The sequence below is a fragment of the Triticum urartu genome, chromosome 1A, assembly GCF_056163025.1.
Source record: "Triticum urartu cultivar PI428250 chromosome 1A, HENAU_Tu73, whole genome shotgun sequence".
Lineage (NCBI taxonomy): Eukaryota > Viridiplantae > Streptophyta > Magnoliopsida > Poales > Poaceae > Triticum > Triticum urartu.
The window spans coordinates 94,304,940-94,331,862 of record NC_141873.1 but is presented as its reverse complement, the minus strand read 5'-3'; the positions used below and the strand labels follow the sequence as shown (position 1 = coordinate 94,331,862).

The 26,923-nt window shown below is 47.8% G+C and overlaps 2 protein-coding genes and 1 pseudogene across 3 annotated transcripts; 2 read left to right on the top strand and 1 right to left on the bottom strand.

Annotated features, from left to right (window-relative positions):
* The first annotated feature begins 3,112 nt into the window (after nt 1–3,112).
* On the top strand, nt 3,113–4,355 carry LOC125549626 (1-aminocyclopropane-1-carboxylate oxidase). Its single transcript, XM_048712976.2, has one exon. The coding sequence runs from the start codon at nt 3,222–3,224 to the stop codon at nt 4,146–4,148; it is 927 nt and encodes a 308-aa protein (XP_048568933.1). The 5' UTR covers nt 3,113–3,221; the 3' UTR covers nt 4,149–4,355.
* Nucleotides 4,356–8,076: 3,721 nt separating this feature from the next.
* LOC125511152 (uncharacterized) lies at nt 8,077–9,527 on the top strand. Its single transcript, XM_087514407.1, has one exon. The coding sequence runs from the start codon at nt 8,310–8,312 to the stop codon at nt 8,823–8,825; it is 516 nt and encodes a 171-aa protein (XP_087370533.1). The 5' UTR covers nt 8,077–8,309; the 3' UTR covers nt 8,826–9,527.
* A 1,667-nt stretch (nt 9,528–11,194) lies between these two features.
* On the bottom strand, nt 11,195–13,909 carry LOC125511069 (uncharacterized; annotated as a pseudogene). The gene is made up of 3 exons (XR_015599201.1): nt 13,679–13,909; nt 13,040–13,254; nt 11,195–11,978 (listed from the first exon to the last, which is right to left on the bottom strand). The product of XR_015599201.1 is annotated as an uncharacterized LOC125511069 (transcript).
* Between the last annotated feature and the right edge of the window lie 13,014 nt (nt 13,910–26,923).

Here is a 26,923-nt window from a genome sequence, read left to right as displayed (position 1 = left end):
TGCCCTTATTTTTTTCATTGGCCACTTAACAGTTTATCCGTACTAACCCAAAGAAAAGCTCGAAGTAAATAACCTAAGAGGTTAGGACATACTTGATCAGAGTGCATCTTACCACCTTCGTGATATGCTTCACATGCCAGGAAATGAGTTTGGCGGAAATCTTATCAATTAGGAGTTGAAAGTCGAGTCCCTGAAACTGATGCAACGACAGAGGGAGGCCCAGGTAAGTCAGGAGGACGGTTGCACGAATGGCTGGGAAACCCTGAAGAATCAACGTGAGGACGATATTTTCACACCTAATGGGAATGACGGAACACAATCCCGGTGCCCTCCCCAAAGCTCCAAAGGATTCTTACAAGGTTTTCAATATCCCTCTAAATGGGCACCAAAAGTTTATTGTGTCATTGGCATCAACTGAGGTGCAGAGGCAAGGTCTTCGACCACTTATGCGACTAAGATCATTATTGACAGTTTCCTTGTTCAGTTGTTGTTGAAGAAAATTGGTTGCCAACATGAAGAGAAGAGGTGACAACGGGTAACCCTGCCTCAAGCCCCTCTCATGCCTAATTGTCGGTCCGAGCACTCCGTTGAGCAACACCCTAGAGGACGAAGTGCACAGGAGGGAGGCAATCCAATCCCTAAACCGAGGTGGAAAGCCTCTTCTCTTTTTTTTTGAGGAGAAAGAGTAAAAGTTACATTACTCTTGGGCCAACCAAACAGTCGGCAGCCAGCACTGCTCTCAGGTCATCCGGGACGTTAGCCATCCATTGCGTGTCCCCTTTACTTCTAGCTCGGCCTGCGAGACAGTGCGCCAGCTTGTTTTGCTTTCGATTTGTGTATCTCACCTGAGCTCCTTGGAATTTCTTTAGCTCCTCTTTGATGTCAAGAAGCACCAAAAAGCAAGCAGAGCGGTTACAAGAATCAGGCTGAAGTTCTTTCGTCAGAAAAGAGCAGTCAGTTTCAGCAATAATAGGCCCTCTGTATAGCGCCGCCAAGGTCTGCAGACCACAGAGCAGAGCCCGAGCCTCAGCTTCCTCCACTGAAGAGCAACGGTCAATTCCTTTGGACATCGAGAATAAAATAAGTCCTCTGTTCTGGAAAGCCTCTTCTCTGAAGAAGCTACAACAAATATCCCCATCTCACTAAGTCGAAGCCACTCTGATGTTAGGTCTGAATAAAAGTGTCGGGGTTCGAGCACGGTGCAGCATCCATGCCAAGTTCAAGTTGTCATGAATGCTTGAGATCACTCATGAATGGGGACGGTCGACACGCCATAATTTTGGCAATTCTCTTGGCCAACATATGAATCAGAGAAATAGGCTATGATGTTCAGTTGCTACCGATGGTACGTCACAGTAAGCGCGAGTGAAATACCATCGGCAACAAATTCTAACCTCTTTGTCCCAAGGAGACCACACAAATCTACATTTGGACTCCGTCGACTCTATTATGAGAGACGAACTCAAGAAGGATCAAAACCCAAAAGACCAACTCGGAGATGAAACACCGACATCTGCCTGAGCGCCGCCCTTGCGTGGGCTAGAACCCCCTAACCTAAAATACTAACCGGAGCTGAGGCAGTGAGATTCCTCTTTCGTCCACTAGCAGACCAAGGGGAGGTGAATCCAGCAGCTGGCTAGTGGAGCCTGGAAGGGACGAGGTCTCTACCCTAGCTGTGCCGCTGAGGGGAAGGAAAAGATGTGAAAATGGTTTTTCTTATCCACAAACTTGAAGCCATGTGATTCCAATCTTTAGTAGATGTTGTACCTAGTTACATTATATTTGGGTTTCTCAAAAAGAGGTGTATTGTAAGTGGATGCGGCAAACAAAAAAAAGATCCTAGCTTGGCAAATGCCATCATATTTTTTTATACTTTTTGGGGATACTATCATTTAACAATATGGGTTGTAAGAATATAAATATATAAGTAATGATAAAATAAGGTATACTGGCATTTTTAAAAGGTACCCCCTTCAATAAAAATGGTATCCCTGCAACTGGAAAATCCTTCTACGAAAAGAAAAGCGAAAATGCTTGGGATCACCCAATTGATCCATGTTCGCTTCAACCTCCTCCTTTGCCTGCCACCCCCCCCCCCCCCCCCCTCTCTATCACACCATCCACTCCTTATCTCTTTTCTTTCCCCTTTTCCTTTATCCATCCAAACTCACGCGAGGAGCAGGCAACAACAGCATGCCGAAGAGGCATTGAGGAAGTTGGGGCCTAGAAATTCCGGCCATGGAATCGCCGCCTCTCAAGCACATCGACCTGACCTAGCCAAAGAAGTCTCCACACGGTGGCGGCGGCACCTTCAATCCTCCATCTCCTTCCCTCGTCTCCTATCCATCTCTCTCCCTTGTCAACAGCAAGCAACCAGCAACGGCACTAGCAACCAACACGCTATTCCAGTGACGTTGTTGGTGTTGCAACCACAACACAGGGGCAGACTCAGACACGGCCGGAGATGCTTTTTGCAATAAGAGCCCCGTTACAATTGCGACGTCAACGACCACGAGTTGGAGATGCTTTTTGCAAGAAGGTCCTTGTTGCAATGTAAATGTCTTATTGCAACGAGCGAAACAGAAAGACGAAGACATGGGTACGACCCGGCCAATCGTTGGAAAAGATCGGCCCGCCGACGCTCGTAGCATGCCCCAAAGAAAAAAAATGCATCTAAGACATTTTTTCTGCCAGAAGAACAACATATCCTCGGTCAAGCCTCCCGATCAACTTGTTATAACATCCTCTGATTGTTTGTTTTATTTTTCGAATCCCCTCTGATAGTTTAGCATGTTTCTTCAGAGACCAGACCCCGTAGTGGGCTACTTTGCGGTTCTTCATAGAAAGCCATATGGACGGCGACAGGTTTGTTCTTGCTGAGAGAAGTCCTTGACAATGATATGACCAATCAATCTGGCGATCTGCTCTGTTCATTTGCCGGATCCAATCCAACTGAACATGAGCATCCAACAACATCGCAATCTGGCCAGCTACCTCGCAGAAACTTCTTTGTTTCCGGCACATGCACAGAATTTTCTCTTGCATTTATTTTTTATGCAGAGAATGTCTCGAGGAGCATCCCGAGCCCTATAAAAAGGCCAGTGGCTCTCACTCACTCCATCTCAACCATCACCTGCAGATAACAACCATCTCATCTCATTGTAGCGAGATCAGATCCGAGCCTACCTAGCTACTCACTCACCTTCGTCAAGAACTTCACCATGGTTGTCCCGGTGATCGACTTCTCCAAGCTCGACGGCGCCGAGAGGGCGGAGACCATGGCGCAGATCGCCGACGGCTGCGAGAACTGGGGCTTCTTCCAGCTGGTGAACCACGGCATCCCGCTGGAGCTACTTGACTGCGTCAAGAAGGTGTGCTCCGAGAGCTACCGCCTCCGGGAGGCGGCGTTCCGGTCGTCCGAGCCCGTGCAGACGCTGGAGAGGCTGGTGGAGGCGGAGCGGCGCGGCGAGGCGGTGGCGCCCGTGGACGACATGGACTGGGAGGACATCTTCTACCTCCACGACGACAACCAGTGGCCCTCCGACCCGCCGGCCTTCAAGGAGACCATGCGGGAGTACCGCGCCGAGCTCAAGAAGCTCGCGGAGCGGGTCATGGAGGCCATGGACGAGAACCTCGGCCTGGACAAGGGCCGCATGAAGGCCGCCTTCACCGGCGATGGCCTCCTCGCGCCGTTCTTCGGCACCAAGGTCAGCCACTACCCGCCGTGCCCGCGCCCGGACCTCATCACCGGGCTCCGCGCGCACACCGACGCCGGCGGCGTCATCCTGCTGTTCCAGGACGACAAGGTGGGCGGCCTCGAGGTGCTCAAGGACGGCGAGTGGCTGGACGTGCAGCCGCTCCCCGACGCCATCGTCGTCAACACCGGCGACCAGGTGGAGGTGCTCAGCAACGGCCGCTACCGCAGCGCGTGGCACCGCGTCCTGCCCATGCGCAACGGCAACCGCCGCTCCATCGCGTCCTTCTACAACCCGGCGTTCGAGGCGGCCATCTCGCCGGCGGTGGGGGAAGGCGGCGCCGCCGCGTACCCGGACTACGTGTTCGGGGATTACATGGATGTGTACAACAAGCAGAAGTTCGATGCCAAGGAGCCAAGGTTCGAGGCCGTCAAGGCGCCAAAGGCAGCTTAAGATTAATCAAGGAGATTAAAAGAAAAATATTTACCTATTAGCTGGCTTTTGTTTTACAATGAAGAAAAAAAAAAGGTAATTTTGGAGTTTATTCAGACGCGTAGCAAATATGATGTGTGGGGATAATTGTGATTGGTTCGGTGTCAAATAATTAGGAAATGAAGTATGGATTTTTCATTGAAAAAGTATCTGATTTTTTTAGGGTTATATTGAAGGTATCTGTTTTTTTTTGTTAACACGGTACAGACGCAAGCGCTCATACATACATGCATACACTCACACTCGACGCACACACGCACACCATATCTCTGTGAGCACCTTCGAGACACTGAGCTGACATATCATCTTGAGATTTACGAAGTCACGTAGACGCCTCATCATCGACCGGAATATCTCCTTCCACTGAAAACACATCGCCCGAAACCCTAAAATAAATTTAGGAATAATGCGAGTACCGGGACTTGAATCCTAGTGGGTTGAGATACATCTACTTTCTTTACATTGTTTTGCTTTCTTTACATTGTTTGATTGTGATTTATCCTCTGATCAGTACATCGTTCCACAAGTCAGATCAAGAAAAGTTTCTCTATAAAAGGAAGTCTTGTAGTTCTTGACAGTCGAGAAGATCTCACAAAAGATCTAACAAAAGTTTAAGTCTGTGGACTGTCCCGAATCATGATGCAACTTCACCTTCATACAAGGCTCCTGTACTGTTCCAACGTGAATGACAAACCACATTTTTCGATACAAGGTGTATTATAAATTACATTGTAGCATCAAGGATATACAACTCATCATGAGCATATATGTGGCCTCTGCATGATTAAGAAGCACACAAGCAACATCAATCATGCACGTGAGAAAGAAAAGTTAAACACCGGTCACAACAAAGTCATAGTAGACCGAAACTTAGTTTTGCCCCGGTTTTTCATTAACTAACTACGCAATTCTCATCTTCTTAATTAATCAATGAAGCAAATCTTTTACCACTGTTTTGAAGAAAAAAATTGTAAGATCAATGAGGCAAATCTTTTACCACTGTTTTGAAAAAAATTGTAAGAAAAACAAGGCGAAGGCGGAGAGCCGGGAAGGTGGAGGGCCCATATGTACACTATGCCGCCACCCACAATGGGTAAAAACATCCATGATCATCTGCTCCATACCCATACACTTCTCGAATACGCATGAGCGTATGTATCATTCATTAAAGAAGAAGAGGGGTGGGGAGCCCCAAACCACCGTTACAACAAGTTGCTTATTTACATGTGGATTTTATCTGACCTACCCACCACTCACTTGTGGCAAGCTACTCCTGCACTATCCGATCCACCCTAGCTGGCTCCTCTCCTAAGACCTCCCCATTCAGCAGCCCTGCCTTCACCCAGATAGCTCCCTCTGCTTGTAGCTTTTGCAACACACCTGACAGAGATGGTGTGGAGCCCTCGAACACTATATCATTCATATGCTTCCACATCGTCCACATTGCCAATAAGCACAATGCTCGTGTGGACTTCCGGTGCTCCATGCTAACATCCTGCCTAGCGCACCATCCGCCCAAAGTATCATCTGGCAGGGGTAGGTATTCCTTCCTGCCAACATGGTGCACCATTGCCATACCTGCCTTGCGAAGACGCGTCCAATGAGTAAGTGTTGTATGGTCTCGTCGTGTTGGTTGCATAAAGGGCAAGTGTCCTGATGTGGCAACCCTCTGCGTGCCAGCCTGTCCGAGGTCCAACATCGGTTCCTGAGAGCAAGCCAGGAAAAGAAGCGGCATCTCAACGGAGCCCTCGACTTCCAAGTAAACGTCGTTGTCGGGGAGAGTTGCCGGCCCATGAATTTGGCCGCATATGCAGATCTCGCTGAGTACCTGCCATTACCCTCCCAGGACCACTGAACCTTGTCCTCCACACCCTCCGTCAACCCAAACTCCGCCAGACTCGTCCAAAGCCGCAAGTATTCCTCCAGCTCCGGTAGCGTGAGGTTGGGGCTAATATCACTAGCCCAAGCACCATTGATGAGCGCATCCGAGACCATCCTCGTCTTCGTGATCTATTTCGGTATTATGTTGTACAGGGCCAGTGCGGTTTCACTTATCCTTGCTCCGTCGACCAACGGTCCTCCCAGAACCTAGTGGTACTACCATCTCCCACCGTCGTACGTATCGCTGCCTGAGCCAAGGCCACCGATTTCGAGGGCACTGAAATGGCGAACTCTGCCCATGATCTCTCCTTGTCTGCCCTCTGGAGCCAAGGCCAGCGAGCCTGCAGTGCTTTGTTGAGCCATCTCAAGTCGGGAATTCCCAGGCCACCATCCCACTTAGGTGTACATACCTCCTCCATACCCATACATACAAGAGAAAACAATGGTTGATGTTTCACTCGTCGTAGAGAAGATCATGAACTGAGCCAGTGCATAGACCCATAGATAACCTGCATAAGAGATGAACTTTTAGAGTTAGAAACCATATCATTTGTTTACGATTACAACGGCTTCTCTTTCCTTCCTCACAAGAAAAGGCTTTCCTCCTCCTCCTGGTGGCACCGCTGCCGATCCACCTCACCTTCGATGGCCTTTGGGCCATGGAGGTGCAAAGGACCTCGCCCCCCCCCCTCTCGCCGGCGGGAGGGACCCAGTTCTCATTCTTGTTACGTTCATCGTCTTGATTGTTACTGTGTTGCGGCAGCCATGTCTCTTAGTAGGAATAATGTCTCCCATGTTCTATCCCGTCCTAAGGATTCGGTCGGAGGGCGTGTCGAGGTGTGTCTCTGTCGGATCTCGCAGGATTCGGCAGGTGCTGGTCTTCGACGGATCTGTTTGGATCTGATCTTCATTCATCTTCTTTTGGGTGTTTACAAGTTTGCCTCTTCCAATCTACGGTTTACTTCATCGGCGTTGTTGCTTCTCTGGTGCACTGGTCCTATGAGACATTAGCACGATGACTAATAGACCATCTACTACAACAAAGTTTGCCTGGCTCCAGTGAGAGAGGGGCGATGACGGCAGCGCGCCTTTGGCTCACTCTAGTGCTTGTAGTCGTCGCTAGGTGGTCCATGGACCTGGTTACAATTTTTATTACCTCTGATGCTCTTTGTACTGCCATAATTGAGAATGATAAGATTGAAAGTTTTTTGAAAAAATAGAAACCAGAAATGCGCATAGAACATAATTTTAAAAATGTTGATTGTGTATAAAATAATGTTAATCATATATTTAAAAAAAGTTAAAAATGTTCCTAATATATACCAGAAATGTGCAAAATTTATGAAAAAGTAGTCATCAAACACAAATATATTAAAAAATGTTAATCATCTTTTTATAAAATGTTAAACGTGTACAAAAAAATGTCCTCATGTATACGAAAAATGAAGAACATATATTAAAAAATTAACATAAAAACATAAATTAAAAAAATGTTGATTGTGTATAAAATCATGTTAATCATATATTTCAAAAAATATTAAACATGTATTTGAACGATGTTCCTGGTATATACCGAAAATGTACAATGTGTATGAAAAAGTAGTCATCAAACTCAAAGTTTGAAAAATGTTAGTTGACTAATCATCCACTGACAACGGGCCCTCAGTTAGTATAGATAATGTTGGCTAAGTGGTGTGTTCGAAAAAAAATCCTCCCTAAATCACACAGATGAGATCTATTTGAAGACTCCAAAATTTGACTGTATAAAATGAGGGTAGCTTTCAAGCTAAACGGTTCTACAAAGTTGAGTTCTTTTCTATGTGATGAAACTAGTGTCTTGTTCGGATTCCACCGTTTTTCGGATGCCAAGGTTACAAAGATCAAAAGTTAGTTCGGGTCCCCGTTAATTCCACTGTCTATGAAAAGTGCTCGCGCATATTTACCGAAATAGTGTTCGTGCATTGTGCGTTTATGCCAAGTCGTACTTATCTCGTCAGTAAATAAGGATGCTTGCTGGAGTCGAAAACGTGTTCAAAGGCTCGTCTCCAATACGGAATCGGTTTATTAGCGTCGAACAGCCGGTCTAGCTATAGCAGTTATATAATGATGCGTACGTACTTCCTATGATATGCGACTCTCATACGCATCGAATCAGCAGAAGGAGCAGCACGCCGGCCGGTTCCAAGCAGCAGCGACGTTCCCTGTTTGGTCCTCGATCGCCTGGCAACGTCCATCGGCGGCATGGCGCTACTGAAGCGTAGCTTCACCGCGGCGCTGCTCGACGAGGGCGACGACTCGTCGTACCCGTTGAAGATGCCGGGCAGCCTCGCGCGCACCACCGCGCCGGTGGCCAAGATGATGCGGCTGTGGAACTACAAGCAAGGCTCGGGCCTCGGCGCGCACGGCGAGGGCATCGTCGCCCCTATAAAGGCCATCCGGCATTGCTCCACCGCCGGCATCGGCCACTCCGAAACGACGTACAAGAACGGCCTGCATGGCGCGCCGGCGCCGTCGCCGCCGGCCCAGGACGAGTGGCACGAGTCGGCGGCCGTCTCACGAGCCCTGCGCCTCGAACGGGACTGCTGCAAGAGGACCCTCGCGCTGCTGCGCGACGTGAAGCTTCAAGGCGACGACAGCGCGGAGACGGCGGAGGCGCTGGCGGCGGTCGTCAAGTCCGAGCAGGCGCTCCGGGGGAAGAAGCGTGCACTGGGAGCGTGGAGGGCCGCGTTGCCTGCTCCGACCGTCCAGCACACATAGTTTTTAAGGGTCGCCGCTAAATGCCATAACCCGCACATCGTGGAGCAGGTTCTCACGCCGAGGATCGCCGTGAAAGCGCGAGAGTGGGAGCCGTTGTGGAGCCCGGGCTGCGACCACTGGCTACGCCCGTGGATCCCCTTGATCGGACACTTGCCGGAGAGCCTCTACGGCACCGTGGAGAGCAAGATCAGCGACGGCTGCTACGGCGCCATCTCCCCATGGAAAGACTACCTGGACCCGACGCATTGGGAGATCTTCTCCCGGCGTCACATCTTGCCTAGGCTCACACGGTGGCTGCAACAGCTGAAGATCACACCACCGAAGCAGCGCGACACTAAGTTCCGCGAGGTCATGTCGTGGACGCCTCTCGTGCGCACCGAGGACGTGGTGTCGATCCTGGAGCAGGAGTTTTTCGGCAAATGGGAGAGCGCGCTGCGCCACTGGCTGCAGTCCGCGAGGCCGTCGTCGGGGGAGGCCGCGGCGTGGTGCGCCGGCTGGAAGAACCTCTTCGCCCCGGAGCTGCTCGAGGACGAACGCGTGGTCGCATGGCTGGAGTCTGGCGTTGCCATGGTGGATCGAGAAGCGGAAGACCTCGGCCGTGTTGTTTGTCAAAGTTGATACAACAGCTTGTAAGATTGTAGACTTGTAGTCACTTATGATGAACAATGTAATGGTTGTAGTCAATTATGATTAGCAATGTAACTTGACAGTGTTTCATAATCTGAATTATGCTTACAAGTGCTGCAGTGTTTCACATGCGTTGCCAAGGTTTTTAATTTTGGAAACAAAATAATTTCGGAGCTCACTGAAATATGCGAAATTTCGGAAATTTCGCATATTTTGGAAATTATTTCGGATTTTGATATATCAAATTTCACTTAATTTTAATGAATTTTAACACAATTTAAATTTATTTTGAAATCAGTTCAAATTTGCACCGAAATTTCAGGGTTAAAAATATTTCGGTCCCCACTAAAATATGCGAAATTTCGGAAATTTATTTGAAAATTGTTAAGCGTTGATTATCAACTTGACAGTGTAAGACACCAAGCATACATCAAGTTGTTGCATTGTGGCGAACTCGACAGCCCTTCTATGCACTTTCTTCACTGATAGAGTGGTAGAGGTGCACTTTCAGGCCCTTCCCCTACGCCATATTTGACACTCAAAATCAATACATATTGCAGCAAAGGTGCTTGTGAAAAATTCAAAATAGTAAAGGAGTCTAAATTCAGATTTGCAAGTTTTCGTGAATTTTTGCAGTTCTACTCTACATGTAGATTTTGTGACACTGTAAAACAAGGCACAGCATATCTTCATCTTTCGACATTGCTTCGCAAAGATCTCTACCTGGACGTAGAAGAAGCTGGGTTTATGGCCGGGTTTATATGGCGAGGCAGGGGCGTCCTAGGAAACGGAGATGGATAAAAGACTAGAGACCCAGTGCTAGCTGTTGAAGAGATCCATACGTGTTATGTTCTTATTGGCTGAAAGCCTGAAACACCTCCTAAAGATAGCAAGTCTTGTTGCTCTGAAGTGCATATTGCTTTCTCCATTGATCAAACCAAGCATTTTGTAGAATATTACATTTTTTCCGGAGATATCCAAACTCTGCAGATGAAAACATATGATAAAATACATTGTTCAAATATTTCCTCAACCAGAATTTTCTTCTTCTAATTGATGTGGAGTGTATGAAAAGTGCTTAATCAGGCTTTGCAATTACTGGGAATGATGTTCATCCAGTGTAGCAGTTCTTTTGATGGGCGCTTGTCAGTGATGCTCCAGGGGGGCATATTGGGTGTGCTAGTGCCACCAAAAAACGCATTCGGAAGTTCCAAAAATTCTGAAAAAGAACCTGTTTTAAGAAATTTAAAAAGGGATAACTTCTGCTATAAGTTTGAATCGGATACTATTCAGAACCACTTCCTTGGCACAATAATGCACAGCCAAGTTGGATACAAAGAGGAGGAATTCAAAGAATTGAATGCTACTACTGAGCTCTTGATTCTGACAAAAAATAGAAATAAAAAGGTGATTAGTTCACTAGAAAATATATTACAGCCGGATAGTCTTCATAGACATTGAACTTGCAACACAGGCAATTCGATTCTAACAAACGGGTCTCAAGATCTTGCTACTGCATCTTGTAATTCAACAAGGCATAGACATATATATTCTTGTTAGTACATCTTGCAATTCAACAAGGCGAAAAACTTCGTAGACATTACTTTTAGGATGGCAGTAAATACTACTCCCTCCATCCAATAATTTAAGATGTTATGACAATTAATATACCCACAATAACATCTTATATTATGTGACGGAGGGGGTATAACTCTTAAATTTCATGCATGCACCACAAGCAATTCCAGTAAAACTAGCTTACATCAGACAGAAGAGTCAGAATAGATACAATACCCGCTGGAACATATACTGTTTGGGCATGTATCATGACTGGTTCACATAATGAAGCTTCCTTACATTAAAAGGATCTAGAGAATCTGGCAGACTACGACTGAATAACTAAGAGTTACAGTACATCAGAAATACACAATCGACCAAGTGACCTTCAGAAGCATCTTGTACTCCCCGCAAGTGATACTCTCATCATCGTAACCATTGCGCGTAACCATTGCGCCTTGGAGTAAACTGAACAGTGCAGGCAGATAACTCATCATCACCGACAGCAGCAGCAACAGTCAACACCAGCATCTCATCCACAGAGACTCCTACTACGCGCCGCGCCATTTGTACGACTCCATTGTCACCTGCCGTTAGCGCACCACTCACTTTGCTATCATGTAGCACAATGTCGCATGGAATGCTGGTAGTGGAAGCAACAATCTTCCCATGGAATTCATCAGGTCCCTCAAGGATCTTGATCTCAACAGTGCCCTCCACCGACCTCCTAATGAATGTATAGTTCAAATCCAATATGCTGTGCATGCTGACAAGTGTTTCCGTATCAACCACATATCTGGGACTATATTCCAGCCTGCGGATAGCATCCACCTCTATCAGGCCTTTACTGAGTCTATCATCATCGACAGTCCTCCCATGCACATTCTTCACCTTCAGATTGATTTCGAAGAATATATCATCGCATACCATGAATCCTCTCTTGGGTCCAGTCAAAATCAATGAATCATCCTGCAAGACCAATTCAAATAGATAAATTCCAGATGCTTGTTTCTGGAATTGATTGAATTTACCCTTGATTTGGGGTTCATTTTTAGCTATGTTTTGAATGGCGAAACAAGGTAATTAGACTCAGAAAAATTGTGCTACATCTGTGCCCATGTTTTTTTTTCTCCTTTTCTTATTGTGCAGATTGCTGTAGTGCCATAAACTCACGCACGCAAATGATAAACCCCTGGCTCCTAACACTATTCGCTATAATAAGACAACTAATTGGAGTATCGTTAAAATCAACATCATATGGAACCTATGAAGCACCGATACGGATACGAGTATCGGTATCGGGCCAATATGGATACGTAAATTCACCATTTTGAAAAAGTGCCAATACGGCGATACATTTTACTATTTTTTAATTCAAAAATAAAGTGTAGAAGTTAGGAACAGCATATTACTTTCATGTTTGCTCTCCTGAGCATGCAGCTACTAGCCTCGCCTGAGCGAGGACGTTAGTGAGGAGGAGGGGCAGCTCGTCGCCGGCTAGCCGCTGGCACTGGGGGAGCAGCCGCCACCTGGTGTGAGCTTGAGAAGGAGGAAAGAAACTTGGAGGGAACGGATGGGGGCCATCGGGGTACTAGGGTTGCTGGTTGCTTCTTTACTGGGTTGAGAGGGCTCTTAATTGGGCTGGGCCGTATCCAAAACGTATTGGCAAGTATCGGGGGAATATTGTACTTGTTTTAAATCATTTATTCAAGGATACTCCATGGATACGCATTGGGGGAGTATCGGAGGCAAATCGGTATCTGATACGGTATCCAATACGGATTCGCTGGTTGGCTCAAGTATCTGTACATCCGAGTATGGAACAGATACAAAACTAGATCCGTTATTCAAGTATAACATACAAAACCCAAATATGGATTACTGAGATACAACATTCATAAGTAATCATTTATAGAAGTTGCGCACAACTTAACTCAAAATTTCTCCGTCAGGAAATCAACCGACTGATATGAGGTACCAGTACAAGAAAACACACATTGATATATTGTATGTGTCTGTGGCAGTAATACCTTTGAGGTGATGAGCTGGCAATCATCCTGGTCGTGCCGGAATATATAGACACATTTTCGATCCAGACTGTCCCTGGCTATGATGGTACCGTAGACATAGAGTGGGTAGCCATAGTCAGAGGAAACAATCTTGATGGAGACAACATTGACTGAGTTTTTGAGCCGGAATCCCTCTTTGAAGATTTTACCAGTATGTCGCATGGGACCAACAGGTGCTGTCAAATGAGAAGAAAACGCATATAAATCAATCAAAGAGAGTAACAAAGGAGTATGTATGTATGTATGTATGTATGTATGTATGTAGGTGTAAACCGAGCCTAATTGAGGAATGAATTTGAAAGTGGCAGCCTTTGCTTCCGAATAAATCTAGCAGAAAGTGAAAGTAACCTTCAGACTGAATTTGATGAATGAATGATACTGACTGACTGGTGTTTGAATTGAAATGAATTAGACATGCATAACGAAGCAACAAGGTTCGAAAGGCTTGTTATGTTGCAAGGGGAGTGGTATGAAGGGGATTTGAGTGGATTGGAGAGGATTAAATCTGCTATGAATCAAAATCCACCTCCTAAAGATGTTTAACCGAACATAACGAGATGCATATTAAGGGGGATTGGATTGGATTGGACTGGAACGTACACTCCTGGTCCAGGTTGAGTTTGCCGTCGAAGAAGTAGCGGACGCATATGAAACAGCCCTGCTTGGGGTCGTACTCGCTGTATCGCGGGTCCACGGAATACTCCGCCGGCTCGCACCGATACTCTTCTTGGTCCCACTCCCACTTCCTCGCCGCAGCCGCAGCCGCAGCCGCCACGGGAGAAGAATCGCCGCCGGCCATGGAAGAGGACTCTCTCTCTCTCTCTCTCTCTCTCTAAGATGGACGAGTCGGGGATCTCGAAATAGAAAGAGGAGCCATATCATATCACAACTTGGGCCCTTTTAGGCGCGCGCCGGACGGTCAGAGGCCTAGGCCCATTCACATAGTGGGCATCCATTCGACCACTCATCATCGTGTTGGACTCGTTGGGCCATTCTGGCCCATAGTGGCCCTCACGCTCACCCCCCAACCAAGGACAAGGAGAAAATTGAATATTTGCCACTTTCAATACGCGGCTTCTCAAAATTACCACTTTCAAGATTGACTTCACACCAGAAGGTTCCATCACCTGCCGTTCCCCTAGGTCTGGCGACTAGGGTTCTCTAGTCCTTTGGAGGTGCCGCCACCAGAGTTTACTACTTCCGTCCGGCAATCGCGTCGATTGTACTCTGTTCCCCAATCTCACGACCTCCCCCCTCCTCTAGATCACTCCCTGGACTCGGTTGGGTAAAGGATTGGCTGCGATCTAGGGTTTTCATAAGGCTGTCATGGCGGCTTCAGGAGAGGGCAGCAGATTAGCAGGGCTGGCCATGGAGGATACTGGAAAGCTCCTGGAAAGGCTGAACCTTGAGGATGATGATCTGGTGTGGGAGGATGAGATAGATGCTCTGGAGATTAAACCTAAGTGGCTTGCCCTTGGTCGCCTCCTGTCAGGCAAGAACTTTAGTCAAAGCGCTTTGATCGCGGACATGAAAGCTGCATGGAACTCTGCTCAAGAAGTGGTTTGGAGAAGGATTAACTCAAATTTGTTCTCAATTCAATTCAATTGTTTAGGGGACTGGAATAAGGCTATGCATCAAGGGCCATGGGACTTCCGTGGAGTTTCTTTGATTTTGGCCGAGTATGATGGATTCTCAAATCCAGAGAAAGTAAGATTGGATAGGCTGGAAACCTGGTGTCAAATCCATAAACTACCAGACGGAGTACTGAAAAGTGAGAGTGCTTTGAAGAATCTTGCTAGCCGTATTGGTAAAGTTGAGGAGGTGCGGGTTACTCTGCCAAATGGATTTGTGGGGGGGTTCATTAGGGCTAGAGTTAAGCTTGATGTAAACAAAAAATTAACTCGGGCCGTTGGCAGAATGAAGGGTGGAGAAACAGAGAAGTATCTATTAGGGACACTGGCACGAAGAATGTGGCACGGGAGAGCATGATGCGAGTAAGCTTGAATGGGGGAGTTTTTTGCTTGCCACAAGGAGAGGCAGAGGAGGGGGCCGTGGTGGTTGAAGCTCAGGCGATCGTCAGAGGAGTGGAAAAGAGGACTACAATACCCATGGTAGGGGTCCTGGAAGAGGACTTGGTCGAGAACATGCAAATAATATGGACTAGAGCCACCCTATTGATCCAAAAAATGGGGGAACAACTCATGTTAGTTGGAGGCATAACTCTGTACATAATGCAAATGCAGGTTTAGAAATTGTGGCTGGAGGGGGATCTGACCCGGTTATTAATAGTCAGGATGTAAGGACGTCAATGGCCTCGGAAAATATCTTGGGGAAGAGGTTAGCAGCGGATAGTAATTTGGGTGCTTCTTCTGAGATGATAATAGGATATGATTTGGTGCCGGTGACAGCCCCTGTTTCTTATACTGAATCTAGATCAGAAGCTACTCCTGAAACAACGACAATGGCAGAAAATAAAGTCAGCATGTTTGAAGGAAAAACAGATGAGGAGGAAGACAAATCCACCCTTGTGGGTACACCCCCAAAAAATGCAAATAGAAAGAAGCTGAGATGACGTGAAGGCCAGGTGGTGGACAGTAATTTAAACATGACAAATGAAGCAGGATCGGCGACACCCCTCGAGGGTGATCGCCGGGAGCAATGAAAACCATCGCTTGGAACTACCATAGCTTGCTCTCGGCCACGTTAGTTCATGAGCTCCTGGAGCTACAGGAGCGAGTGAGGGCGGACGTGATTTTCCTCTCGGAAACTCACATGAATAAGGAAAAAGCTAATGATGTGCAGTGTAAATTAGGTTTCGATGAGATGTATGTGCAAGAAAGTGATGGTAGATCAGGAGGGTTAGTCCTGTTTTGCAACTTCATTAATAAAGTGGTTTTGAATTATTCCTCGCCCTCTTTTATTGATGTTGTTTCTATGAGGGGGGATGAGGTAGATTGGAGATTAATAGGGTTTTACGGCTTCCCAGCATGGGACCAACGACACCTGTCATGGACCTGCTTGCGTGATCTTCATAAGATGGGTAACCATCTGTGGGCTATAATAGGAGATTTCAATGAGATTTTGTATGCAAGCGAAAAGGAGGGAGGTAATCCTCGACTGAACAATATGATGCAAGCTTTCCGGGACTGCTTGGTGGAGTGTGGACTGGAGGACATGGGCTATACTGGAGACTTGTACACTTGGAGGAGAGGAGAGATTAGGGAAAGATTAGACCGGGCAGTGTGTAACTCGCAGTGGTCTACCAAATTTTCAAAAGGGGCGTTAATCAATGAGAGTCATGTCCATTCAGATCATAGGCCAATTATACTTGACACCGAGTACCAGGAGGCTGTTCAATTTAGCAAGATGACAGGAGGCCGAAAGTTTGAAGCTAAGTGGTTAAAGGAGGAAACAATGGAAGAGATTGTGAATACATCATGGAATCGGGACAAACTTGCTGGCTTGGGTCCATCGTTAGCCGACCGAACTCGTGCTGTCAAATCAGATCTTCATCAATGGGATAAGGAGGTGTTACAGGGGCCAAAGAGAAGGATCAAAAAGTTGAAAACGGAATTGGAAAATCTTCGTTGTGGATTGAATAATGCTGACAATAGAGCTAGGCAGAACGAAATCCGTGTTTTGCTTGAAAACTTACTGGACCAGGAGGAAATCTATTGGCTCCAAAGAGGGCGCACCAACTGGCTGTTACATGGTGACCGAAACTCTAACTTTTTCCATAATGCAGCCACTGCGAGGAAGAAAAGGAATCACATTAGAAAATTGTTGGATGACACTGGAGTATGGCGTCAAGGTACAGAAGATCTAAACAAACACATTACTGATTATTTTGTTGAACTGTTTACTTCCGAAGTGCACGGTGCAGATCAGAATGTAATTTCTTGAGTTAAACGGTGTGTATCACTAGAGATAAATAATACTTTGCTTGCGCCTTACACTGCTGATGAGGTGCGCAAAGCCCTATTTAATATAGGCGACCTGAAAGCGCCAGGCCCGGACGGGCTACACGCTGTTTTCTATAAGTGATTTTGGCCAATGCTAGGAGATGACCTCATTGAGGAGGTTCTTTTGGGAGTGAATACTTGCACTATACCGGAAGGTTGGAATGAGACCGCGATTGTGATGATCCCAAAAATAAACACACCAAAAAAGGTAACACAATTCAGCCCTATCAGCCTTTGTAATGTAGTTTACAAGGTTATTTCCAAGATGATTGCAGGCCGACTGAAGGTAATCCTCCCGGAAATTATCAGTCCAACACAGAGTGCATTTGTTCCTGGTAGACTCATCACTGATAATTTCCTTGTGGCATATGAGTGTTTTCATACAATTAAAAATAAAAGATCAGGGAAGGAGGGACTATGTGCGGTCAAGCTAGATATGCACAAAGCTTATGATCGAGTCGAGTGGGCTTTCTTGGAAGGAATTATGGTACAGATGGGATTTCACGCTAATTGGGTGAAGATGATTATGCAGTGGGTGTCCACTGTGGAGTATCAGGTTAGATACAATACTGAGGAAACAGAATCTTTTTCGCCAACACGCGGTTTGAGACAAGGAGATCCACTATCTCCCTATTTATTTTTGTTTTGTTCAGAAGGGCTAACTGCACTCTTGGCGCATCATGAGGATAGGGGAGATCTACAAGGAGTCAAAGTGTGTCGTGAGGCACCATCTATTTCAAACTTGTTATTTGCTGCTGATTCACTAATACTCATCAAAGCAAACAATCAGAATTCCTAGGTCCTTAAAAGCATCCTTGATTCGTACTGTGCAGCATCGGGACAACTGGTGAGTGTGAAGAAATCTAGTATTTTCTTTAGCCCTAACACGGATGTGCTTATTCACGCCGAGATGTGCTCGACCCTCAATATATTAACCGAGGCATTGAATGACACATACTTGGCCCTCCCAGCAATTGTTAGCATGGACAAAACAGATTGTTTTCAATTCCTTATTGATAGAGTGAACAATAGGATTAATGATGTAAAGAAAGACAGTTGTCGGCAGGAGGAAAGGAGGTTCTACTTAAATCAGTTATACAGGCAATTCCATCATATGCAATGGGCGTCTTCAAAATTCCTAAAAAAACTTGCAAAGGAATAACTGACGCAATGTCGCATTACTGGTGGGGTGACAGTGATGACCAGAAAAAGATGCATTGGATGGCTTGGTGGAAGTTGTGTGTGCCGAAACAACAAGGAGGTATGGGGTTTCATGACATCCATTGCTTTAACCTTGCACTATTGGCTAAGCAAGCATGGAGGCTAGTAGACAATCCAGACTCACTATGTGCAACAATTCTAAAAGCAAAATATTTTCTGGACAGTAATTTACTCAATGCAAACCTAAAGAAGGGTGCCTCATTTACTTGGCAGAGCATAATGTCAGGGGTGAATACACTCAAACATGGATATATTTGGAGGGTGGGAGATGGTACAATATCTGGTCGGATGCCTGGGTCCTAGGTTTGGCGGACCGAAAAATCATCACACCACAGGGACATAATATTATTTCAAAGGTTGGCGATCTCATCAACCCGGTCACTAGGCAATGGGATGAGGAGCTAATTAATCAGACTTTTTGGCCTGTAGATGCGCATCAGGTCATGGCTATAACATTACCAGCACATGAAATGGAAGACTTTGTTGCATGGAGTTATAACAAAGGTGGATTTTTCTCTGTTCGCTCAGCTTACCACGTGGAATGGAACCATCAACATGGAAGGAAACTAAGACGAACAAATGGTGTTGAAGCTATGGGTCATAATGGAATCGGGACAAAATCTGGAAACTGCGATGTCCTGCAAAGGTGAAAGTATTTCTTTGGAGAACACTCAGGGGGACTCTTCTGTGTAGGGTTAATCTAGCAAACCGCCACATCAAAGTATCAGGACAGTGCCCAGTCTCCAACTATGGAGCTAAGGATGTGATACACCTCCTGTTTAGATGTAAGAGAGCAACAGAAGTTTGGCGCCTCCTGGGACTTGAAGAAAGCATGTGCTGTGGATAGAGCAGGTGAGTCTATCCTTGATTTTCTAATGCAAACCCCAGCGAAGGAATTTGGACTAATCGGCCAGGCTAATGTACATGAGCTAATCTCTATCATACCAGGTACATTTGGTGGGAATGAAGGAGAGTGGTTTATGACAAAGTCACACAGAGTGCAGAGAAAATGGTGTCATCAATTCAAGCCATTACAGCAAACTTCGTAGCTTCCATGGCGCCAAAGGCAGTAGCTAAACCGGAGGGATGGATGAAGCCGCCTGCTGATTTTTTCAAGCTCAATGTCGACACAGCGTTCGACCAGGAACTTCTCACAGGGGCGGCTGGAGCAGTGCTACGGGACTCCTCCGAATCTTTTATAGCTACAGGGAATTGGAAACTGGAGCATTGTGCTGATGCTCTGTCAGTTGAAGCAATGGCTCTAAAGAGGGGTCTAGATTTGGCATAGATGATGGGATGCAATAAACTGATGGTGAATTCAGATAATCTAGAGGTGGTGGAAATGATGAATAACGACGGTCTCTCAATGGGAGTAGCGGCAACTATTTTTGATAATTGCTACAATCTGGCTTGCGAGTTCCCTCGAACTTATTTTGATCACTGTAATAGATTAGCAAATTTAGTAGCTCATGAGCTAGCTAGTATGGCTATGAGAGCACATTCTTCTCTGTAGGTGGACAATGCACCGACGGAGATTCTCCCTCTCTTACTAGATGATGTAACAGTTATCAAAAGCTAATAAAGGGAGCGAAGTATTTAAAAAAAGATTGATTTCACAGAATTGCCACTCAGCTCGCCGGCTCCTTGATTATCATGCCACTATCCTCCTTTTATTGATTTTCCTTTTCCATTTATAAGCACTGGTGTCGGTGTCAAAACCGGCGGATCTCGGGTAGGGGGTCTCGAACTGTGCGTCTAGGCCGGATGGTAACAGGAGGCAAGGGACACGAAGTTTTATCCAGGTTCGGGCCCTCTCGATGGAGGTAAAACCCTACGTCCTGCTTGATTAATATTGATGATATGGGTAGTACAAGAGTAGATCTACCACGAGATCGGAGAGGCTAAACCCTAGAAGCTAGCCTATGGTATGATTGTTGTTGGGTATGTTGTCCTATGGACTAAAACCCTCCGGTTTATATAGACACCGGAGAGGGTTAGGGTTACACAAAGTCGGTTACAATGGTAGGAGATCTACATATCCGTATCGCCAAGCTTGCCTTCCACGCCAAGGAAAGCCCCTTCCGGACGCGGGACGAAGTCTTGAATCTTGTATCTTCATAGTCTAGGAGTCCGGCTGAAGGTATAGTCCGGCTATCCAAACACCCCCTAATCTAGGACTCCCTCAGTAGCCCCTGAACCAGGCTTCAATGACGACGAGTCCGACGCGCAGATTGTCTTCGACATTGCAAGGCGGGTTCCTCCTCCAAGTACTTCATAGAAGATTTTGAACACAAAGATAGTGTCCGGCTCTGCAAAATAAGTTTCCACATATTGTCATAGAGAGAATAATATTTACACAAATCTAATCTGCTGACGTATTCTGTAGTGTGACACACCACGGCCAAGCCTTTATCCGAGTTGTTTCATTATCCCACCTCAGCGCGTCATACGAGGCGGTTTCCTTGGCACGTCTTGTTAAAGCAGAGATCGTGTCCCCTTATTCCGGGATTCTCATTAATACGGGCGTGGGTAACCCAACCGCGCCATTGATTACGGCGCTTGGAGATAAGCGAGTTTTACCAGGCTGGTGGGGACACGTAGTTGCGTCCAACCATATTAGGGGATAAGGATCCACCTTTTCACCTATGCCTTCTTCCTCCCTTGCTTATCCATTCTCGCGCACTCGAGCTCCAGCGCCCAAGCCCGCACTCCCCACCTCAACCTTCTCCAGCCATGTCCGGAGCGGGAGGCAAGTGGATGGTCTCCTCCGTCACGGAGGGACACATCAAAAAACTGAGGAAGGCCTGAGCAGGCTCTTCGACCTGACGTACGAAGATGCCTGGAAGGTGCTTTTCAAGGGCGCTGAGGCCCCCGCATCCGCTACCGAGGATCGCGAATTCAGTACGCAGCATCACGCTCATGCGGTAAGCTGTTTTTTCCTTTTACAGGGTATCCTTTTTCATAGTTTGACTCCATGCGGGATCTAAGCTCCCTTACCTTTGACATGATTGGCAGGAGACGTCCGGACAGATCAACTGTCCGGCTCCTTTGCCCGAAGGCCCAGCGGACGCTCGCTTGGCGAAGCTGCTGGTTCCGACACCCCATGTGGTGCCGGAGAAGAAGGCCAAGAAGAGGGCTACGGGGACTCGAAAGAGTGCCCGGCGCCTGGAGGTGTCGGATCCCTCATCCGACGACTCCAAGACGCGCTCCTCCCATGAAGACAAGGAGGAAGAAGAGACCCCTCCCCTTCCAGCGGGGGAAGGGAAGAAAAGGAAGGCCGCCCCAGCTGGGGAGGCCGAAGGGTCCAAGAAGGGGAAAACCCTTCCTCCGGACTACTCCACCGACGCCGACGACGGCGGAGAGGAGTGGACGCCCAGGGCCAAGCCCCTGGATAAATCGTAAGTATCCGGATACCAGAGTAATTCATAGTATTCGTTTATTGCACAGCTTTCCCTTATGTTAAATATGTTTATGCAGCCCACCCAAAGACCGGCTCGACGCATCGTCGAGTGGCTCACTGGACTCGTCGGATGTGAACTCGCTTCCGACGGCTTCCTCCCCCTGCCCTACAGACGACACCGAAGTGTTGTCCCAGCAGGTTCCAAGCCGGGAGGAGGTGGCCCTGGAGGCGCCGCAAGGCGACCTCTCGGACTCCAGGAGTAAAGGGGATGAAACCCCACAGGGCTCCAAGTCCGGCTCTAGGACGGACACCGCTCCGGAACCTTCAAAGGTTCTAGAGTCCGACGGGGGACCTCCTTCCAAGAGGAGCAAGCCCACCGTGCCGGTGACCCCCGTCCAACCGGAGGCGCCGGCCAATCTGTTGGGGGCGCTCCAAGTCGCCTCCATTGACGAGGAGCACCGCACCATTATGAGTGCGGTGGTCCAGAAGGTTCAGTCCGCCAAGAGCGGACTGACTGAAGCTTGTACTAGCCTTTTAACAGGCTTTGAGGTAAGTAAAGAATGTGTAAATAATATTACCGCATAGACAGTAGCCCCTGATGCTCTGTTTGGCGTTCGGGAAGAAAAGCCGAATAGAGGATCAAATAAAATTCGCAGGAGTCTAACAAAAAGGAGTCAATATGCGTATGCAGGCTTCTCTGCTTGCGTCCGCCGCACTGACTGCGGAAGTGGACACGCTAAAGCAGAACCTCAAGCGGTCCGAGCAAGAGCTCGGGCATGCCAAGAAGAAGCTCGAGGACAATGAAGGTAAGAAATACCTTGTTTAAATATATATATATATATATATATATATATATATATATATAAAGGTGCAATTGCAAAAAATGACAGGATTATCGTGGCTATTGTAGGGGCCACGTCTGAGGTGGCGACCCTTAAGCAAGCGCTGGTCAAGGCTGAGAAGAGGGCGGCCACGGAGCGGACCGAGCGGGAGAAGTATGAGGCCGAGGTTGGCAAGGTGCGGCAAGAGCTCCAGGCTCTCATGGAAAAACATGAGAGTTTGGAGCTTGACTCAAAGACGCGAGCGTCCGAGCTCGCGGTGCCTATTGAAAATGCCAAGTCTGTCAAGGCCGAATCCCACAAGACCCTCCAGGAGTTGGATGAGGTGAAGAAGATAGAGGCGGGTAAGGCATTCTTTATGCAAAGCAAACACATAAACGTGATTTACTTGTTACTTACCCGAATCCGGAGCTCTCCAGGAGCGTTCGCAGATCTTCCCCGGAGTGTGTCCGATGCCGCCGCATTCTATCAAGCCGAGGAGGGCAGCTCGACAGAGAAGGTGTTCTGGTCTTAGTATGCTGAGGCCGGACACCCCGTGCCCCTGAGCGACCAGCTGAAGCAACTGGTCGAGCTCCACAAGGCGGCCGAACAGGCCATGAAGGGCCTCATAGTTCGGCTGTGGCCTGGAGAGGCTCTGCCTGGGAGCTATTTCGGGCTGGTGCGGCGGCTGGTGGAGGCCTGTCCAAGGCTCGAGTCATCAAGCGCTCCGTCTGCATTGAAGGTGCTCGTAGGGCCTTTGCCCGTGCTAAGGTGCACTGGGGCAAGCTGGATGCTGAGAAGCTTGTGAAGGACGGGCCACCGCCGGGGAAAGAGCATCGCAAGCCCGAGAATTATTATAAGGATGTTATGAAGGGTGCCTGCCTTGTGGCGGATGAATGTTCTAGGGATGTAATTTTTGAGTGAAACTTGCTCGTTTTGTCCTGTGCGCTGAAAACTTGTTCATATGCGCTAAGCAATGCTGTTGGAATTTAAAATATTACTGAGGGAGTCCTAGATTAGGGGGTGTTCGGATAGCCGGACTATACCTTCAGCCGGACTCCTGGACTATGAAGATATAAGATTGAAGACTTCGTCCCGTGTCCGGAAGGGACTTTCCTTGGCGTGGAAGGCAAGCTTGGCGATACGGATATATAGATTTCCTACCATTGTAACCGACTTTGTGTAACCCTAACCCTCTCCGGTGTCTATATAAACCGGAGGGTTTTAGTCCATAGGACAACATACACAACAACAATCATACCATAGGCTAGCTTCTAGGGTTTAGCCTCTCCGATCTCGTGGTAGATCTACTCTTGTACTACCCATATCATCAATATTAATCAAGCAGGACGTAGGGTTTTACCTCCATCGAGAGGGCCCGAACCTGGGTAAAACTTCGTGTCCCTTGCCTCCTGTTACCATCCGGCCTAGACGCATAGTTCGGGACCCCCTACCCGAGATCCGCCGGTTTTGACACCGACATTGGTGCTTTCATTAAGAGTTCCTCTGTGTCGTCGCCATCAGGAAGGATGCCTCGCCCTATCTTTAAAGACGACACTGTTGCTAAGGGAGCTTTGGCTGTCGGCCAAACCCTCCGGCTAGGTGGTTTTCTTATGACCGCCTGTTCGGCTTCTGCGCCGATGATGACCTCTCGAGCCATCGAAAACAATCTTCATGTCAGCTCGGAACTCGCCGAGCACTTAGATCCAATGGAGCTCTCCTCCATAAACGAGCTCTTGGATCGCATCGCCGCCCTGGGAGTCGCTACGGATTACGACCAGATTGGGCCTAAACCCAATCTGAGAGAGATTAACTCTCCCCAAGTCACCCATCACGTTGTCATGGTAAAGGGACAGTGCGGCGACCCTTCATCTATCTTAAGGACTAGCTACGTCCAGATTCCCGACCCCCCCAAGCCGGATACCCGCGGAGGGGAGGATATCACTCAAGACATGAACTTAGAGTCAGGTGACGGGCTGGATTCATTGGACAGCATCCAGGAATCCAATTCTCGAGTTCGGAAATTCCTCGGCCTCTGAGCCTCAGATGGGGTGAGGCTTCAGATTTAATTCCGCCCACCCACCCGAACATAAGCGATCTATCCCAAATTAGGCAAGAGCCCGATGAAACAGTACATCATTACTGGGCCAGATTCCTCCTGGTTAAGAACATGATAAAGGACTGCCGCGAGGAAGACGCAATCTCAATCTTTTGCAATAATTGCACGGACAAGGGAATCCTCAACGCCATAAGTCGCCGTGATATTACACGCTTCGCTAACTTGGCGTCCATCGTACGAAAGTACTGTGCGATGGAGAGCGCCTGGAAAACCGAAATAAAATTTTGGGACGATCCGGCCCTGAATACAAACCCAGTCCAAAATAAAAGGGTGCATCATCGCCAGACACCCGGGTCAAGCACTAAGAAGCAAAAACCCTCTACAGGGCATGGAACCGTATTGGAAGGATGGCTCAATGGACCCTGTAAAATTCACAGTACAGAGGACGCCACATCAACTCACAGCCTCAGAGCATGTTGGATACTCCGGCAGGTGGCCAAAATTGGCGAAAATCTCCTAATTCCGGAGGCCACAGAAAGCCACCCCGGAGACATCAATACGGTATTAACAGTCTTTGAGACTTTCGCATCAAATAATATGCGAAAAAGGACACTCCACAGCCTTGCCGAAGTCTACCAAGTAGCAACAATAAACCCATGGAGTGACACGGCTATTACCTTTAACGCCAGTGATGAACCTAAATTCCGAACAGCCCGATCACCAGCCGCATTGGTCCTCAGTCCAATAGTGGACGGCTTTCGTCTTACCAAGGCTGGGTCTATTTCCATTTGTGAGGAAACCCTTCAAAAAATGGAAATAGACCGGAACCGCATTGAGCGAAGCAGCACAAGCTTTAGAGGAATAATCCCCAGTCGGGAAGCGCGCTGTACAGGAAAAATAACACTAGATGTGGTGTTCGGCACGCCGGATAATTACAGGTCCGAAGAGGTCACGTTCCATGTGGCTCCGTTCAGCAGCGGTTATCACGCTCTGCTAGGGCGGGAAGCGTTTACAATCTTCCAAGCAATACCCTATTACGGGTACATGAAGCTCAAGATGCCCGGGCTTAACGGGATCATCACTCTCGCTAGTGATCCGGACATAGCACTCTGCGCCGAAAACAAGACAGCCGCACTGGCCCTCGAGGCACTATCCGAAGCCCTAGCGGCTGAGGAACTGACTGCGTTGCGCTCTACGGTGAATAGGGACGATGTGGTACTCGACAAAAGATCCAAGTCCACCTCCTTTAAACCAGCGGACGAAATAGTCAAATTCTAGGTCCATCCAACGGACCCAATAAAACAGCTTCCATCGGGGCACAGTTAAACCCTGATGTAGACGCCGCACTGCGAGAGTTCCTACAAGAGAACTGGGACATTTTCGCCTGGCACCCTTCAGACATGCCAGGAATCGCACGCAGGCTGGCCGAGCACAGCTTAAATATCCAAACATGATTCAAACCTGTCAAACAGGCTCTTCGGCGTTTTTCCGAACCTAAGAGACATGCCATGGGAGAGGAGCTAGCAAAGCTATTGGAGGCCGGATTCATCAGAGATATAAAACATCCGGACTGGCTAGCAAACCTGGTGATGGTACCAAAGAATGACAAATCCTGGCGCCTGTGTGTTGATTTTAAAGACCTTAACAAGGCTTGCCCAAAGGATCCCTTCCCCCTCCCCCGCATCGATCAAACTATCGACGCTACCGCAGGACACGATTCGTTGTGTTTCCTCGACACATATTCTGGCTACCATCAAATCAAGATGGCAGAACCAGACCAAGACGCAATGACATTTATCACACCATACGGCCCATTCTGCTTCAACACGATGCCCTTCGGGCTCAAAAACGCCGGCGCAACATATCAGCGCATGATTCAGACATGTCTGGCAAACCAGATCGGCAAAACAGTGGAGGCATATGTAGATGATGTGGTCGTCAAAACAAGACATGTAGAATCTCTAGTAGACAACTTGAGGCTCACATTTGATAACCTCCAAACATACGACATCAAGCTCAACCCGGAAAAATGCGTTTTCGGCGTTCCAGCCGGAAAGCTCTTGGGCTTCATTGTATCCGGTAGAGGAATTGAAGCAAATCCAGCCAAGATCCGAGCTCTGTCGCAACTGGATATCCCAAAGGACCTCAAACAAATACAAAAGTTAACCGGATGCATGGCGGCTCTAAGCCGCTTTATCTCCCGCTTGGGAGAAAAGGCCCTACCCCTTTACCGCCTCCTTCGGCGCACCGAACGCTTCGAATGGACGGATGCAGCCACGGCCAGACTCGACGAAATAAAAGCCATACTGGCAACAAACCCAGTCCTGGCCGCGCCAAACATTGGCGAACCAATGCTATTATACATTGCGGCAACACATCAGGTTG

What these genes read in the sequence shown, in the direction of transcription:
- LOC125549626 (XM_048712976.2), top strand. Translation starts at nt 3,222, where the DNA reads ATGGTTGTCCCGGTGATCGACTTCTCCAAGCTCGACGGCGCCGAGAGG.
- LOC125511152 (XM_087514407.1), top strand. Translation starts at nt 8,310, where the DNA reads ATGGCGCTACTGAAGCGTAGCTTCACCGCGGCGCTGCTCGACGAGGGC.